Raw genomic sequence first — 18,974 nt, 5'->3', positions numbered from 1 at the left:
GCGTGGAGGAAATGAGGAGAGATGCTAAAAACCACAGGGGGGAGGGAAGGAGAGATGCCAGAGCATGAGGAACAGAGGGAAGATGATGGATTTAGATCCACTCAAAAATTAAAACTATCCTACCCCTCCTTAAAAGGCATCTCCCTTGTTGGTAAACTTGGCTCTTCCCTCCCTTTCAGAATCACTCAGCTCTGGAACAGTCTCCCTTCCCCTCTCCGCAATTTGAGCCCCCTTCTACCATTCCGTAAGCATCTGAAGACCTGGCTCTTCTCCAGAACGTAACCCCGTCCCGCTCCTGGCACTCTCACACCAACCTCTCTTCTCTCATACTTATATAATTCCACTGGAGTTCCGTTCCTTCCCTAACCATGTAAACCGTGTCGAGCTCCATCTGCGGAGATGATGCGGTATATAAACCCAAGATTTAGATTAGATTAGATTAGATTAGGATGCCTCACATGACCATTTATTTTTTCATCAAAACGGGACATCTATTAATTGTCAGTCTCACCCCCAATCCCGCCTCTGACGGAGAGGAAGTTCCGGCCAGCCAGGCAGCGATTGGCTGGCCCGGAACTTCCTCTCCGTCAGAATTGACATTGGGAAGGTTTCTGGGCTGCAAGCAGCAGCGGCTGCGGACAGGAGGAGGGGGGTTTTAGTCGGCGCTGGAGGGAGGTAAGGAGAGAGGCTGGCAAGCAGTGCCGGCGGACCCGGGTGTGTGTGTGTGTGGGGGGAAGCCATTGCCTCTCCCGTTGTCCCTGTGCATAGCTTCGGGACACTGTCCCTGAAAAAGGGACATTTTGGCATCCCGAAGCTGTGTGCGGGGGCAACGGGATGGTCCCGTTCAAAACGGGAAGTATGGTTACCTTATGGAGTCTGACCAAAGGAGGAGGACAGGAGGAGAGATGGTAGGGAGAGACAGTGGATGGAAGGGGCAGACAGTGGATGGAAGAATGATAAGAAGACGAGGAAAGCAGAAACCACATAACAAAGGTAGAAAAAATTCTGTGGTGATTTTTTTTCTTTCCTTAGGATAATGTAGTAATGTTTAGAAATAGAAAATGGAAATACGGTGATCATTTTATTGGACTAATTTTAATACATTTTTGACTAACTTTCAGAGACCAAATTCCCGCGAGAACTGACAGCAGCCATTCAGAAACGGCGCAGGCTCAAGCAGGAGCGTGGAAAGCTTTAATAAAAAAGAAATTCAATATAAAATGATAACTATTAGAAGCTTGAGTGGATGGGATCAGACAGGGACTGAGCTCTCAGGGACAGGGACACATTTCCCCATATCATTCCCAGTCTTGGTTCTCCCAGTGTGTGTTGGGGGGAATCTCCTCCCTCAGGATTAGAAAGGAATTGGGGGAGGAGCCGAGAAGGCTGGAGACGTCACAAGGGAGAGGGACTGAGCTCTCAGGGACAGGGACACATTTCCCCACATCATTCCCAGTCTTGGTTCTCCCAGTGTGTGTTGGGGGGAATCTCCTCCCTCAGGATTAGAAAGGAATTGGGGGAGGAGCCGAGAAGGCTGGAGACGTCACAAGGGAGAGGGACTGAGCTCTCAGGGACAGGGACACATTTCCCCACATCATTCCCAGTCTTGGTTCTCCCAGTGTGTGTTGGGGGGAATCTCCTCCCTCAGGATTAGAAAGGGATTGGGGGAGGAGCCGAGAAGGCTGGAGACGTCACAAGGGAGGGGGCGGAGTTCACACTATAGCTGAGCCCGGTGAGTGAAGGACGGTATTCTGGCTCTGCTCCTTTTAGTGCTGATTGGCCAGGATGGTTCCTGGAGCGGAAGGGTCCGCCCCCTAGCACGGATAAGGGAGAAAGGAGGAGGAGTTTCAGCTGCAATCCGCTGCTGATTGTTCAGAATTTCCCTGGGGGCGGCAGAGCGTTGTCTAGGAGATGCAGTCAGTGCCGCGCCGCCCCCTTTGTGACGTCATCGGTATATGGCCGGAAGTACCCAGTTGTCCATCTTGTGCTGGAGCCTCAAGTGCCCAGTTTCTTTCAGCTTCTGCCCTTCTCTCTCTTCCAAGCCCTGAAGTAGAGGAAAAAGAGCCCCAAATATCTAAAGCCCAGAGGGAAATGGCTGCAGGAACTTCTGCTCAGGTAGGAGCTCCCCCTCCCCCACTTTTCCTGGTAGTGGGGCTCAGCCTCCTCTCAGCTGCAGGGAGAGGGGGAAATGAGGGCAAAGAAGGGGAAGGGTGACTGGATCTGGGGGGAGGAGGAGGATGGCCAAAATGGAGCCTGAGCAACCCAACTATAAGAGTGTTTCAAAAATGCTGCCAGGATCTAGAGAAAGGGCTTGAAGAAATGGAAAGGGATTGGCTCTCGGAATTACATAACCACACTCAAAGGGGTTTGCATATATATACAGGAACTTAGCTTGTTCCTGGGAAATGGAGGATTAAGGGCTAGATTCTCTAAACCCCCCTTACCTTCCCGATCCTCCATATCCAATCTGTGGCCGGGCGACTGATTCATGAAAGGAAGTGGCGTTAATTAATTTGGAAACATTAATTGGGAAGAATGCCCATCATTTTTTTTTATACTCAAAAAGTAAATTTGACCATGTCACACCGCTCCTATCCAAACTCCACTGGCTTCCCGTTATTTCCAGGGTCTACTTTAAATGTGCCTGCCTAACCTTCAAGATCCTCCACGGTATCCTTCCTCCTTTTATCCCTCTATCCTGGAATTCCTCAAATCCAACCTCCACTAGATCCACTCAAAAATTAAAACTATCCTACCCCTCCTTAAAAGGCATCTCCCTTGTTGGTAAACTTGGCTCTTCCCTCCCTTTCAGAATCACTCAGCTCTGGAACAGTCTCCCTTCCCCTCTCCGCAATTTGAGCCCCCTTCTACCATTCCGTAAGCATCTGAAGACCTGGCTCTTCTCCAGAACGTAACCCCGTCCCGCTCCTGGCACTCTCACACCAACCTCTCTTCTCTCATACTTATATAATTCCACTGGAGTTCCGTTCCTTCCCTAACCATGTAAACCGTGTCGAGCTCCATCTGCGGAGATGATGCGGTATATAAACCCAAGATTTAGATTAGATTAGATTAGATACCCTCCCTATCTGTATGAAAAACATGATTTTTAGTAACAAGCCACACATCACATATGCGTACCTAGGAAAAGGCAGCATCTTACATACTGCAGTGAGCAGTACAACATCAATACACCCATTGTAAAACTAAACAAGCCAGACTAGTACAGATCAATCCTAAAGAAAACCGTGTCTTTCGTACACACAGAACACAGAAAAGAAATAAAGACTCTACTTTTCAAGAAATTCCTGCAAACGACTTAATACCGCTAACTCCTTCCCACTTCCCCAAAGCAACCTCATCTACTCTTTATCTCCTCTAGAAATTACCAGATATCTTCTTCTTGTAATACATTTTTAGTAATTCTTTTGTAATTGGCCTTGAACCGCAAGGCAATGGCTGAATAGAAATCTCTAATGTAATGTAAGTAAAACACTTTAACCTAGTATGGAATATGTAATCGCAAACTAATCTCTCCCCCTATTACAAAACTGTAGTGCGTTTTTATGCCACGGTGGTAACAGCTCAGATGCTCATAGAATTCTGAGCGTTGGAGCTGTTACCACCATGGCCAGTGCTAAAAAACACTACAGTTTAGTGAAAGGGGGATAAAATAGAAATATGTACACAAAGCTTAAATTGAACCATCAAGAAGCTGGGCTCTGCATACGATGCAACACCACATAAACAGCAATGCATGTTCCCTAAAACAAAAAAAAAGAAATTTTTTTTCTACCTTTTGTCTTCTCTGGTTTCTGCTTTCCTCATCTTCTTGTCACTCCCTTTCATCCACTGTCTGCCCCCTTCTATATGGCATCTTCTCTCCTTCCATGCCACTTTCAGAAACAGTATGCCTCCCCCTTCCATCTCTCCCTTCACCCCTTTGGTCTGGCATCCATCTTCTTACCTTCCCTCCTCCAATGGTCTGGCATCCCTCTCCTCTCCTCTCCCACACCCTCATGGTCTGGTATTTTACTCTCTCCTCTCCCTTCCTCCCACTTCCATCAGCATCTGCCCCCTTTCTTTCCTCCAACCCAATTCCATCCACTATCCTTCCATCTTATGTCTCTCTCCCCTTTCTCTCCCTCCACCACCCTTCCATACCACCCTGCCCCCTTTCTCTCCTTCCACCACCCTGCCATGATCCTTTCTCTCTCCCTCCAAACCAATGCTATTCAAGGTCCCGCAATGACTGTCTGCCAGCTTTGCTGGAAAGAAGTAAGTGCCGTCAGAGGAGTGGACCGGCAGACGCAGTCATCGCGGGACCTTGCAGCAACTCCCCATGTCCGCCGGTCCACCCCCCTCCAATGTCACTTACTTTTTTCCAGCAGAGCCGGCAAACATAGTCATTGCAGGACCTTCCTGCACCTCAGCATGGCTGCCGGTCCACCCCCTTCTGACGTCACTTGTTCTGGAGCAGAGCCAGCAAACGCAGTCATCGCGGGACCTTTCTGCACCGGAACAAGTACGTCGGAGGGGGTGGACCGGCATCAGTGCTGAGATGCAGGTCCCGTTGGAGTAGGGTGGGAGGTTCCAGACCTGGCTTTGGACCCCCTAGGACGGCAGAGAGCAAAAGAGTCGGTGCGGCAGAGAACAGGAGATGTACCTCAGCTGGTTGCTTATTTAGGGGACCATAGGAGAGAATGCTCAGGAGAATTGGCAGGGACGTGAGCAGTTGCTTCTATTTTGATCAGCCAGCCCAGTCGGTGTTCCTGAAATTGTATAGTGAATCACTGCCTTCCTACTTTTGCATACCATTCCCCTCATTTGCATGCGTGGATCGGATCGGAGGTTGATCGGCCACGAGGTTAGTGAATCGGGTTGGAGGAAAATCGGGTCAGTACACGATCGGTGAGCTTATTAAATCTAGCCCTAAGTGATTGCCCAAGGTCACAAGGAGCAGCCCTGGAATTCAACCTCTAGGTGCAGAGGGAGCAGCTCTTTCACTAGGCCACTCCTCACTGCATGGTCCATCCAGTCTACCCAACATCACATTCATTCTTAAGGCAGGGTTGAACCAACAATCCAGTTTGTTATTACATTTTACTTGCTAAGTTCCACTGTATTCTGTAAGACATATAGGTCACTTGGCGACACATCCACGCTCCATCCACATGTATGCTTCCTCTTGCAGTTGCATACTAAGCAACTTATGTGTTCCATTATATAGGAAAGCCTGATGGTGATGCAGAAGGCGCTGAGGGTATTTCTGGTTTGTATTTCAGATGCAGGTGAAGTTTGAGGACGTGGCTGTCACTTTCTCCCAGGAGGAGTGGGAATATTTAGATGAAGGGCAGAAGGAGCTTTACAGGGAGGTGATGAAGGAGAATTATGAGACTCTGATCTCCCTAGGTAAGGACTAAAATATTCAACTAATAGGATACAATTTTCTGCTCTCCTTTGCTCCAGAAACTTCCAAGTGTGATCTGGCTCTCTCTACTAACCTCTATCTTAAGCTGACAGTGTGAGGCACCATAAGACCATCTTTTGTGTCCTACATGCTTTTTCCCTTTGAAATCAGAGACAGATTATTCTCTGTTTTGTGAAGAAGAGCTAAAATCCAGGGTCAGAGTAGCCCAAGTGGTCAGAATCTGGCTGCTGAAGATTACATTGTACCTGGAAGTGGTCTTTGAGACAAGCGAAAAGTAAGGTGTTGTCATTGATCTCCACTTAGCTTATAGAATTGTCTTTCACTGTAGACTGCTCCAAAAGCTGCAGAATTGTCTCCAGGATCACCATGTGATAAGAGTAATACAAGAAATCCTCACCAACTTCTGTTTCTATGTATTATTTTATTTATTTAAAAAATGACTGCCTAAAACTAAGCGGTCTACAGAAGAACATACATAATAATCAAACAAAACAGCATACAAATCAGGTCATCATCATTCATACTTTCCTGTCCCTCTATTATACATTAATAATGCCCCTAAAAGAAAAAAAAAAGCAGGTACTTGAAAGATACAATAATATAAACAGGGTATGCCCTAGGGCAGAGGTGTCAAAGTCCCTCCTCGAGGGCCGCAATTCACTCAAGTTTTCAGGATTTCCCCAATGAATATGCATGAGATCTATTAGCATACAACAAAAGCAGTGAATGCAAATGATCTCATGCATATTCATTGGGGAAATCCAAAAAATCCGACTGGATTGTGGCCCTCGAGGAGGGACTTTGACACTAGAGAGCTGCACGGGAACGGGGACGACGGGAATCCCGCGGGACCCGTGGGTTCCCCCTTCAGGTCACAGGGATCCCGTGGGGACGCATCCGAGGGTCGCGGGGTTCCTGCGGGGCTGGATGTACTCAGTCGCGCGGCTCTTCTTCTCCCTACCTTCTCTGCTTGCAGCACAGAGCCGAACGGAAGTCTTCCCGACATCAGCGCTGACGTCGGAGGGGAGGGAGGGCTTTGTTTAAGCTTTGTTTAAGCCCTCCCTCCCCTCCGACGTCAGCGCTGACGTCGGGAAGACTTCCGTTCGGCTCTGTGCTGCAGGCAGGGCAGGTAAGGAGGAGAGTAGCCTCGCGGTTCGAGTGGCTACCAAGGGAGGGGGCGGTCCGCCCCGCCCCGGTTGCAGCACAGCCGGCCAGGTCCCCTTACTTTTGTGGCACTTCCCCGACCGACCGACAACAGCCCCGGTCCGACAATCCTCCCTGCCCTGTAGCCGCGAATCTAAATTACCTTCTTACAGCAGCTGTCCCCGCGCAACTCTCTATTTGACACCTCTGCCCTAGGGCATTACTGGCAGTCTGATTCAAACAACAAATAAACTTAAATGTAAATTTTTAAGTGAAGGAGCACCCTCAGCGTTTGAAGGCTCTTAAAAGTAGCTCAACAGAGCAGCTCTGATGCTTAAAAAGCAGAGCTGGCAAACAGCAGAGCAGATAATACTACTCCAGCTAGCCACACACCATCATTTAGGTCAGGGGTAGAGAACTCCGGTCCTTGAGAGCCGTATTCCAGTCGGGTTTTCAGGATTTCCCCAATGAATATGCATGAGATCTATTTGCATGCACTGCTTTCAATGCATATTCATTGGGGAAATCCTGAAAACCCGACTGGAATACGGCTCTTGAGGACCGGAGTTCCCTACCCCTGATTTAGGTGCTCTTTTGTGCAAATTCAGTGACAAACTAGTTTCCAATAAATAAGTGGAATGCCAAGCATAAACAGGAATTCAAATGTCCAGTAATGCCCCGAATGCCTGAATCCGCTGACCCAAAAACCAAAGTGTAACTATCAATCACTAAACCCTCCGTATACTTAGCTGGATCCACAGTCCCGTTGACACACAGTGTCAGAAGTGGCCCAAGTCCTGTTTCAACTCGGTTCAACCCAATAGGGTTTCAGGGCAAGAGCCCCTTCCTCAGGAACCGAGCAGGAAAAACCAGCCATAGGTCAGAGATAATCCAGGCAGTCAAGGTAAAAGGGGGAAGAACAGGAGATGCAGCTGCAGCCTTTGAGTCTCCGACAATCGACAATGTCATTACGATGCTGCTCAAGCCAGCATTCACAAGCACACGCCCCCAAGCAGGAATAAGGAGGCAAGAAAAAAACCAAACAAACGCTGCCCACAATCCAAAAAGCGGCAAAATTCAAAACGGAAAACTATCAGCCAAAACGAGATGAAAAAGTAATAATGAAAAATTAGAATGGAATGGAAGGAAAATCATATGATAGCATGAATTCTATCATATCTAATCTAATCTTTGGTTTATATACCGGGTCGTCTCCCAGTGGAGCTGAACTCGATTCACATATAATTAAGACTAGAATACATAGCATAAAACATAGAAGGAAGAACTGATTAAAAACTAAAGTACATAAGAAAAGCATAAGAAAAATAACTAATATTATCATTTCGTTGAGGCTGTAGTTAAACCATTTAAAAATTGCGAGAACAACAAAGTTTTCAGGAATTTACGCAATAATTGCAGCCTAAAAGCCTAATGGAGTCGGGAAGTTCATTCCAGATCTCTACAAACTTGAAAACAAAAGATCGACTGAGCTTCCCAGCAGATTTAATTCCCTTAAAGGAAGGGAAGGCTGACTTATCCCAGGACAAGCAGGCATGATATTCTCACATGTGGGTGACGTCATCTACGGAGCCCCAGCGCGGACAGCTTTTCAAGCAAACTTGATTGAAGTTTCAAGTTTGCTATGCTGCACCACGCATGTGCATGCCTTCTTGCCCACTAGAGGGCGCATCCCCACCTCATGGTCCTCAGTTCAGTTTTTTCCGCGGAGCCAGAAGCCCTGTGGAAATTGTGCTCTATATCTTTTGCCTTCTGACACCGCGGCTGAGTGTGTTTTCTCGGTCGCTGTGCTTGATTTGTTGTTTTTATTAGTTCGTGTGTTAGTTATCGTCGAAAAAAAAAAAAAAAATTTTTCGTTCGGCTCTGGGGGCTCCCGGTAGCCGCGGCCGCGGGACCTTGTTCGTTCCCGGCCATTTTTGAGTTCATGTCCTGTCCCTTGACGGGCTTTAAAAAGTGCACCCGGTGCGATCGGTTGCTTTCAATTACCGATCCCCACCGGTGGCGCTTATTGTGCCTAGGTCCTGAGCACCCGACTGACTCCTGTACCAGGTGCTCGACGTTTCAGACGAGAGCTCTCCGCCGCCGTCGTGCCCGAATGGCGGAGCTCTTTGCTGTGGACCTCGCGGCGGGGAAGGCCTCGACGTTGGCCTCGGCTTTGGCCCCGGCCTTGGCCTCGACTCCCTCGACCTCGCTGCGGATGTCTTCCTCGTCCAAGCCTTCCTCGGCGACGAAGCCTGCCCAGGGTAAGTCCTCACTTTCTTCTTCGACTCCAGGGTCTGCGAAGAAGCCGTCCTCGGGCTCCTCGACGGGGGCGAGTGGGTCGTCCTCGGCCCCGCCCCGAGCGTCGAAGTCTGGTGCCCCGCGGGAATACTCGAGACCGAGGTCGCCCTCGAGGGAGCACCCGCTGGCCCCAGATCTACCGGCTATGATGGGAGTTCCCGTTTTTCAGGACTTACTCCGTGCACTCATTGCCTCGGAGTTGTCCGGTGCCCTCGCGCACCTGCAGCCGGCTTCGGCCTCGACTGCCTCGGCTTCGGCAGCCTTGGTCTCGGTTCCCTCGGCTTCGGCCCCCGGGGTGATTCCGGCCTCGACCCCGACCTTGGCCTCGACCTCGGTTGACCAGCCTGAGCGGAGTGTGCGGCCACGGGACAAGGTGCGTAGGGTTAGGAGGATCTCTTCCACTTCTTCCTCGTCGAGGTCCTCCCGGGTTCCTCGCCCTCGGGTCGGCCTCGGGCGAAGCGTCGGCCGAGGAAGCCCAAACGTCCTCGGGGTTCTCCTCGGAGACGCGGTCGCTCCTCGCTGACCGGGGCTGAGACGCTACGTGTCTCGGAGCTCCGCCTCGACAATCCGAGGCTTTTCCGTTCCTCCGAGGGAGGGTTATCGAGAGACTCCTTGCCGAGACGGAAGGGGCATGCCTCGGTGCCTCGTACCCCGGGGACTTCCCACAGGGGTTCCTCGGGGCATAGGTGGTTCCCGACCCCGTCGGCGTCGTGGGGTTCGGGGTCTGGCACGGGTAGGGAACCTCGGTATTCCCGTGAGGCTTCCCCTTCCTTTTTGGCGGCATGGGCTTCTCGATCTCCCTCCCCGCCTTCCAAACCCTCCTCCTTTTCGAGATTTGTGCTTGATATGGGGAGGGCCTTGGACCTGGATCTGGTGTCCGGTTCTCAATATACGAAGGAATTTTTGGAGGAGCAGGATTTGCCTTCTCCCCCGAGGGAGACTCCTCGTCTGCCTCTCAATAAAGTCCTCCATCAGACCTTCCTGAGAAATTTGGACTCCCCTCTTACGGTCACAGCGGTTCCGTCGAAGATGGAGTCGAAGTACCGTACCATCCCGTGCAAGGGCTTCGAGAAAGCACAACTATCTCACTAGTCGTTGCTGGTGGAGTCGTCGTTAAAAAAATCTCAGCCTTCTAGGGTCTCGGCTGCGGTACCTCCCGGACGGGAAGAGCGGACCCTGGACAAGTTTGGTCGCCGCCTCTACTCCAATTCCATGATGGCGGCCAGGGTCCTTAATTACGCTTTCACTTTTTCATCCTATTTGAGGCAGATGGTGAAGGCGTAACCCCGTTATCATGGGGTCATGCCGGATTCCCATAAGGGGGACTTTGGTACTTTTATGACCAACTTGTCACAGCTGCGTCTATACCTTTTTCATGCCATTAGAACCTAACGGATGTAGCGGTATATAAGAAATAAATTACATTACATTTACGACGCATTTGAGTTGGCCTCCAGGGTCTCCGCCTTTACAGTAGCGATGTGCCGTCTCGCATGGCTCCGAACGGTTGATATGGACCCGAACTTGCAGGAGCGCCTGGCCAATCTGCCATGTGTTGGGTCGGAATTGTTCGATGAGTCCCTGGAGGCGGCGACCAAACGCCTGTCCGAACATGAGCGCTCCATCGCCTCCTTGGTCCGTCCTAAACCCCGGGTACCGCCGCAGAAGCCGTTCAGACCTCCACCGTGGCGATACCCTCAAAAGTCTACGCCGGCATTCTCGAGGCCTCCGCCCCGGCGCCCCCCACAGCAGGGCAGAGCGGGCCAACCAAAACCTCAGGCGCAAGGGACGTCTAAGCCGGTGCCGTCTTTTTGATGTGATGAGCGGATGGGGGCGGGCCCCCTCCGCACTCTCGCCGGACCCCCTGCCCATCGGGGGCCGGCTGCGGGCCTTTCATTCGGCCTGGACTTTGATCACGTCAGACGCTTGGGTGCTCCGTCTCATCTCCGAGGATTACTCGCTGAACGTCTCAGCCACGCCGCCGGAACATCCGCCAGGGGCATCTCTTTGCAGTCGAGCCCAGCTTCCTCTTCTCCTCTCGGAAGCCAGGGCCTTGTTGAGCCTTCGGGCGGTGGAGCCGGTCCCACCAAACAACGGGGGCGGGGGTTTTACTCCCGTTACTTTTTGGTCCCAAAGAAGACCGGGGACTTACGCCCCATTTTAGACCTCCGGAAGCTCAACAAGTTCCTGGTCCGAGAGAAATTCCGTATGTTGTCGCTTCCGGTTCTCTACCCTCTGTTGGAGGAAGGGGATTGGATGTGCTCCCTAGACTTGAAGGAAGCGTATACTCATGTTCCGGTGCATCCCGCCTTCCGCAAGTTCTTACGGTTCTAGGTGGGGGAGTTGCACCTTCAGTATCGGGTCCTCCCTTTCGGGCTGGCGTCGTCGCCTCGAGTCTTCACGAAGTGTATGGTGGTTGTCGCGGCTGCCCTGAGATCTCAGGGGCTACAGGTCTTTCCCTACCTGGACGATTGGCTGATCAAGGCATCATCCAGGGAGGGGGTTATCTCAGCGACCCAACAGACTATCATCTTCCTTCAACATCTGGGGTTCGAAGTGAACTTTCCCGAATCGCAGCTGTGCCCTGCTCAATATCTTCAGTTTATCGGGGCCATGCTGGACACGGTTCACCTTCGTGCGTTCCTCCCCCCTCCGAGGGTGGAGGCTCTACTTCGACTGTGCCATCAGATTTCGCTGCAGTGCTCCGTCTCAGCGCACCGTCTGATGATTCTACTTGGCCACATGGCGTCAACGGTTCATGTCACACCGTTTGCCCAATTGCACTTGAGACTCCCTCAGTGGACCTTGGCCTCCCAGTGGCGTCAAGATCGGGACCCGCTCTCCTTTCCTATGACAGTAACTCCTTCCTTGAGACGCTCGCTCCTTTGGTGGACCAACTCTTCCAATCTTTCCGGGGGTTTGCTCTTTCTCGTCCCTCCGCATCACAAGGTCCTGACCACGGACTCTTCGGAGTACGCGTGGGGGGCTCATCTCGACGGTCTGCGGACTCAAGGTTTATGGTCAGCAGAGGACCGTCTTTGTCACATCAATGTGTTGGAGCTTCATGCCATTTTTCTGGCCGCTTGAGCTTTCTGCCACCTGCTGCACGATCAGGTAGTCCTCGTGCGGACGGACAACCAGGTGGCAATGTACTATGTGAACAAGCAAGGGGGGACGGGCTCTTGACCCCTGTGCCGGGAAGCCCTGCGCCTTTGGGAATGGGCAGTCTCCCAGAACATCTTCCTGCGGGCGGTTTACATTCAGGGAGAGAAGAATTGTCTGGCCGACAAACTCAGTTGTCTTCTCCAGCCGCACGAGTGGTCACTAAACTCCCAAGTTCTGCACTAAGTTTTCCAACGCTGGGGGACTCCTCAGGTGGATCTGTTTGCCTCTCCGGAGACTCACAAACTGTTCCTCTATTGTTCTCGGATGTACTCCTCGGACCGTCTCGAGGCCGATGCCTTTCTTCTCGACTGGGGAGGGAGGTTCCTTTATGCGTTTCCTCCTTTCCCTCTGATCTTGAGGACGTTGGTTCATCTCAAGTCGTCCAGAGCCACTATGATTCTTATTGCGCCTCGTTGGCCTCGTCAGCACTGGTTCTCCCTGCTCCTTCAACTCAGTGTCAGGGAGCCTCTGCTTCTGCCTGTTTTTCCCTCTCTGCTGTCTCAGAGTCGTGGTTCCCTGTTGCATCCCAATCTTCAGTCCTTACATCTGACGGCTTGGTTCCTTTCCCCTTGACTTCGGTTTCTGTTTCTCAGTCTGTCAGGGAGGTTTTGGAAGCCTCGCGCAAGGTCTCGACTCGACTTTGTTATTCCCAGAAGTGGACCAGATTTTCATCCTGGTGTTCCTTGCACCATCTGGATCCGAGTTCGGTTCCGGTGTCTTCGGTTCTGGAATATTTGTTGCATTTGTCCAAGTCTGGGCTGAAGACGACTTCCATTCGAGTGCACCTTAGTGCTATTGCTGCTTTCCATCGGCATCTTGAGGGTCGTTCTCTCTCTCTCTTCATCCTCTGGTGACTCGTTTCATGCGGGGTCTGGTGAATGTTCATCCCCCTCTGAAACCTACCCCTGTAGTTTGGGATCTCAATGTGGTTTTGGCTCAGCTGATGAAGCCTCCTTTTGAGCCTATTGACAAATCTCATCTTAAGTTTCTTACTTGGAAGGTGATTTTTCTGATTGCACTCACCTCAGCTAGGCGAGTTAGTGAGTTGCAGGCTTTGGTTGCGGACCCACCTTTTACTGTGTTTCATCATGACAAGGTGGTTCTTCGCACCCATCCTAAATTTTTTGCTGAAGGTTGTGTCTGATTTCCACCTCAATCAGTCCATTGTTCTTCCGGTGTTCTTTCCAAAGCCCCACTCGCATCCTGGCGAGGTGGCGCTTCACACGCTTCACACGTGGCGCTTCACACGTAAGAGGGCGTTGGCTTTTTATCTTCAACACACTCAGTCTCATTGGAAGGTTCCTCAATTATTTTTGTCCTTCGACCCTAATCGGTTGGGACGTCCTGTTTCCAAGCGCACCTTGTCTAACTGGTTGGCTGCTTGTATTTCCTTTTGCTACGCTCAGGCTGGTCTCGCGCTGCATGGTCGGGTCACGGGACATAAGGTCCGAGCAATGGCAGCTTCTGTTGCTTTCCTCCGATCTACTCCAGTGGAGGACATCTGCAAGGCTGCCACTTGGTCTTCGGTTCATACTTTCACCTCCCACTACTGTCTGGATACGTTGTCCAGAAGCGATGGCCGGTTTGGCCAGTCGGTTTTGCGTAACCTGTTTTCCTAAATTGCCATCCTCCCACCTGCCCTTTTTTTGGTTGGCTTGGAGGTCACCCACATGTGAGAATATCATGCCTGCTTGTCCTGGGATAAAGCACAGTTACTTACCGTAACAGGTGTTATCCAGGGACAGCAGGCATATATTCTCACAACCCGCCCTCCTCCCCGGGGATGGCTTCTTTGCTGGCTATGGAACTGAGGACCATGAGGTGGGGATGCGCCCTCTAGTGGGCAAGAAGGCATGCACATGCGTGGTGCAGCATAGCAAACTTGAAACTTCAATCAAGTTTGCTTGAAAAGCTGTCCGCGCTGGGGCTCCGTAGATGACGTCACCCACATGTGAGAATATATGCCTGCTGTCCCTGGATAACACCTGTTACGGTAAGTAACTGTGCTTTATATCTTTGTGTGTTTCTCAAATGGCAAAGTCTAAGGGTATTCCAACATAAGGGGACAAAAGGATCAAATATTCCATAGAGAAGCTTGAAGATTATGTATGTGCATTTAAACTGGATCCTAAAGCGAACTGGGAGCCACTGAGTCCAGAAGGTTTTACAGCATAAAGCTCAAAAATCCAAAATTGTTCTCTAAGTTGGATTCTAGCCAATTTATCACCCTGAAAGCTAGGGGGGGGGGGGGATCTGTTCAATCACCAGCCATCTCAATTGAGTAAATGCATGCTGATACTCCACACAATGGCTCACCATAGGAGCATTCAGACTTGCAGTGTTCAGTTTACTTTTGTGTTCGACTAGCTTGGTCCTGTCTGCCTGCTAATACGTCCCACATAGATCTTCTGACAGGGACAAATGATGATATATATAACCCAAGCAGACGCACAGGTAGTTAATTCTCTCAGGGAGCTTTGCTAGCTGTTTCCTTTCTTGCCCGCGACTCCCTCAAGTGTCTCAGTCAGCTGTAACCTCGCAAGAGCGTTGCCGCCGCCATCCGGACTGTGAAAGGTAGGTCAGGAAGGAAGTGCCCCCTCACGTGACTAGGCTCTCGGCAACTTTTGATTTGGACAAAATGCCTTTTGATGTCTTGCATGTTTGATGTTTCGGAAGCAAACCTTACTGGAGAATGAAGTAGAATTACGTTGCTAAAAGTTGGTGTATTTAGGTGAAAAACTTGTGTCTGTTTTATACTTTCTGATATTTTAATTGCCATTTAGGCCTGGGCATGGAGGGAAGAGAGGGAGGGAGGGAGGAAGACATGCCAGGGCATGGAGGGAAGAGAGGGAGGGAGGAAGAGATGCCAGGGCATGAAGAGAAGGGAGGAAGGGTGGGAGGAAGAGATGCCAGGGCATGGAGGGAAGAGAGGGATGGAGGGAGGGAAGAAGAGATGCCAGGGCATGGAGGGAAGAAAGCGAGGGAGGAAGAGATGCCAGGGCATGAAGAGAAGGGAAGAAGGGTGGGAGGAAGAGATGCCAGGGCACGAAAGGAAGAGAGGGAGGGAGGGAGGAAGAGATGCCAGGGCATGGAGGGAAGGAGGAAGATATGCCAGACCAAGGGAAAAGGAAGGGGAAAGAAAGGAGGAGATGTCAGAGCATGGAGGGGGAGGGATAGATAGAAGAAAAGGAAAGGAGAGAGATGCCAGAGAAGGTAAAGAGACAGATGCCAGACCATGGGGTGGGAAGGAAAGAAAGGAGAAGAGAGAGATACCAGAGCATAATGGAGGGGGTGGTGAGAGAGAGAGAGAAATGGAAAGGTGGCAGAGCTGAAATGAATCATGTTCAAAGGAGAGAAGGTGCACAGGATAGACAGTTTATGGAAGGAGCATAGAAAGTGAAGTTGCCATATGGAACGGAGAGAGGGCGGACAGTGGATGGAAGGGGCTGATGCTGCATGGAAGACAGAGAGAAGACAGATGCTGGCTAGAAAGGAGAGTGAAGACAAGATGATTAAAGCAGAAACAACAAAAGGTAGAAAAATTTTTTTATTGTTGCTTTAAATAAAATAATATTGTAGTTGTATTGATAAAACATTTATAAACCGAAAATAAGGTAATATTTTTATTGGACTAATTTTAATACATTTTTTACTAACTTTTAGGGACCAAAACCCCCTTTCTCAGGTCAGGACAATATAATGTAACAGCAGTATACTATATTGACCTGAAGAAGGAGGCGAGGGCCTGTGAAAGTTAACTGAAAAATGGATTAGTCCAATGAAATGATATATTCTTATTTTCAATTTTTGTTTTATTTCTATTTGTTCATTTGTAAATGGTATCTTTAAGTTCATATGAGTTTAACTGCTACACTTGTAACATGCAAAAATGAATAAAGAATTTAAAACAAAAAAAACATTTGTAAAGTGATGATTTGTTTGTCAGTTTCTTCAAATTTACATCTGCTATATTTATATTTTGCAGAGTATTAAGGGGCTATGTGGTGTTTCACTGTACGTAATTTGGCTTCTTGGTGGTTCAGTTTAACCTTTATCTACATATTTCTATTTTTAGTTTGTGACTACTTATTCCATACTGGGTGAGGGTATATCTGTGTTCTGTATGTATGAAAGACATGGTTTTCTGTTAGCGTTGACTAGCCTTGTTTGGCGAAATGGTTCTTGGGAGCACCTTGAATAAACCCGATTTGAATCTCCTTATTGTCTGCCGATCTTCTTTTGTTTCATGTTGGATTCTTTGGTGAACTGATTGCCTTGTTGTTTCGTTACAAGTTAACATACATGGAGTGGAACGTACTAGACGAGTTACAGATTTGGTTGTTTATACAGTAGAGGGAGGCAGTTGAGGGGCGTTGTAAACTTGGTTATCAATATAGACTTAAATATAGAGATTCAAAAAGCGACAAATCCCCAGGCCCGGATGGAATCCACCCTAGGGTACTAAAAGAATTAAGAAATGAGATAGCGGGAATACTCCAACGAGTTTGCAACCTATCCTTGAAAACTGGAGAGATTCCGGAGGACTGGAAGATAGCAAATGTTACACCTATCTTTAAAAAGGGGTCAAGAGGAGACCCGGGAAACTATAGGCCGGTAAGTTTGACATCGGTTCCAGGCAAGATGGTAGAAGCACTGATAAAGGACAGCATCTGTGAGCACATAAAAAAAAATGGGCTGATGAAAGCGAGCCAACATGGCTTCTGCAAGGGAAGATCGTGCCAAACAAACTTACTGCACTTCTTTGAGGGGGTAAACAGCCAGTTGGACAAAGGGGAACCTGTAGACATCATTTACCTTGACTTCCAAAAGGCCTTTGACAAGGTACCCCATGAGCGGCTACTTAGGAAGCTGTGGAACCACGGGGTGGAAGGGGACGTACACAGATGGATCAAACACTGGTTGGCAGACAGGAGACAGAGGGTTGGAGTGAAGGGTCACTACTCGGGCTGGAGGAAAGTCACGAGCGGAGTTCCGCAGGGGTCTGTACTTGGACCGCTGCTGTTCAATATATTTATAAATGACCTGGAAACGGGGACGAATTGTGAAGTTATAAAATTTGCGGACGACACCAAACTCTGTAGAAGGGTTAGAACTATGGAAGAGTGTGAGGAACTACAAAGGGACCTAAACAAACTGGAGGAGTGGGCGAATAAATGGCAGATGAAATTCAATGTAGGGAAATGCAAAGTCATGCATATAGGGAGAAAAAACCCGATGTTCAGCTACCAAATGGGGGGATTAGTATTAAAGGAAAGTAACCTTGAAAGAGATTTGGGTGTACTGGTGGATACAACAATGAAGTCAACGGCGCAATGCGCAGCAGCCGCGAAGAAGGCAAACAGAATGTTGGGTATTATTAAAAATGGTATTACGACCAGAACAAAAGAAGTCATCCTGCCGTTGTATCGGGCAATGGTGCGCCCGCACCTGGAGTACTGTGTTCAGTATTGGTCACCGTACCTTAAGAAGGATATGGCAATACTTGAGAGGGTCCAGAGGAGAGCGACACGAATGATTAAGGGCATGGAAAACCTTTCATACACTGAAAGATTGGAGAAGCTGGAGCTCTTCTCCCTGGAAAAGCGGAGACTCAGAGGAGACATGATAGAGACCTACAAGATCATGAAGGGCATAGAGAAAGTAGAGAGAGATAGATTCTTCAAATTTTCAAAACATAAAAGAACAAGAGGGCATTCGGAAAAATTGGAAGGGGATAGATTCAAAACAAATGCTAGGAAGTTTTTCTTTACTCAGCGGGTGGTGGATACCTGGAATGCGCTTCCAGAGGACGTAATAGGGCAGAGTACGGTACTGGGGTTTAAGAAAGGATTGGACAATTTCCTGTTGGAAAAGGGGATAGAGGGGTATAGATAGAGGATTACTACACAGGTCCTGGACCTGTTGGGCCGCCGCGTGAGCGGACTGCTGGGCGCGATGGACCTCGGGTCTGACCCGGCAGAGGCATTGCTTATGTTCTTATGTACTTATATTTCGGATAGTATTACCGCTTTACATTATATTTGAACACTTTTATATATGTATGGAAAGGGTTCAGAGTTAAAGTCCTGGGTAAGTAGGTGGGAAGGGAAGGAAGGGGGGGTTTGTTCAGAGATGTTTGGGGGTTGCATAGAAGAAAAACTGCACTGGTATGCTAATCTTTGTTTTGAATTTAAAAAAAAAGAAAGAAATACAAGTGGAAAAAAAGGAGTAAATAAGAAAACAGATAAATGGTGGGGGCCCAGTGTACTTATGTGCCTAGGGGCCCTCGAAGAATTAATCCTGCCCTGTCAGCAGCACGCAAAAAAACAAAAGGAATTGACCCCAAAATATCCACAGAGAAGAAAATCCAGAGAAAACCAGCACGATCAGAGGACATAGGGGGCTTAACAATAAACGGTTTAGTGCGAGTATAAGCTTGCTTAATAAACCCAGTCAGGATACCACCTCTGCCTAAATCGGTGCCACATAAGGCTGGCTTGCCTTTTAAATTCAACGGTAGAGGTACAAATCCTACGATGCCTGAGAAACTGAGGGCCTGCTTCACTTTAGTGGGATGACAGACCCAGATGGTCTCAGGACTCAAGGATCTCCCATACGAGGAATTGCTAGACAAATTGCAGCTATACTCACTCGAGGAACGCAGAGAGAGGGGGGGACATGATCGAGACGTTCAAGTATCTCACGGGCCGCATGGAGACGGAGGAAGATATCTTCCTTTTCAAGGGTCTCACGACAACAAGAGGGCATCCGTGGAAAATTAGGGGAGGGAAACTACGAGCTGACACCAGGAAATTCTTTTTCACTGAAAGGGTGGTTGATCGTTGGAATAGTCTTCCACTACAGGTGATTGAGGCCAGCAGCGTGTCTGATTTTAAGGCCAAATGGGATCGTCACACGGGATCTATTCACAGGGCGA

General features: G+C 49.3%; 1 protein-coding gene across 1 annotated transcript in view; it reads left to right on the top strand.

The window, feature by feature from the left end:
* The first annotated feature begins 1,858 nt into the window (after positions 1–1,858).
* Positions 1,859–18,974, top strand: part of LOC117355284 (zinc finger protein 208-like) — a 97,430-nt gene continuing 80,314 nt past the window's right edge. Inside the window, exons 1-2 of the mRNA XM_033933603.1 lie at positions 1,859–2,115; positions 5,286–5,412. Coding sequence (XP_033789494.1) covers positions 1,912–2,115; positions 5,286–5,412 — 331 coding nt within the window. The 5' untranslated portion in view covers positions 1,859–1,911. The remainder of the gene's footprint in view (positions 2,116–5,285; positions 5,413–18,974) is intronic.

The sequence above is a fragment of the Geotrypetes seraphini genome, chromosome 2 (genome assembly GCF_902459505.1).
Source record: "Geotrypetes seraphini chromosome 2, aGeoSer1.1, whole genome shotgun sequence".
Lineage (NCBI taxonomy): Eukaryota > Metazoa > Chordata > Amphibia > Gymnophiona > Dermophiidae > Geotrypetes > Geotrypetes seraphini.
The sequence above is the reverse complement of the archived record's forward strand: the minus strand, read 5'-3'. Positions and strand labels throughout refer to the sequence as shown.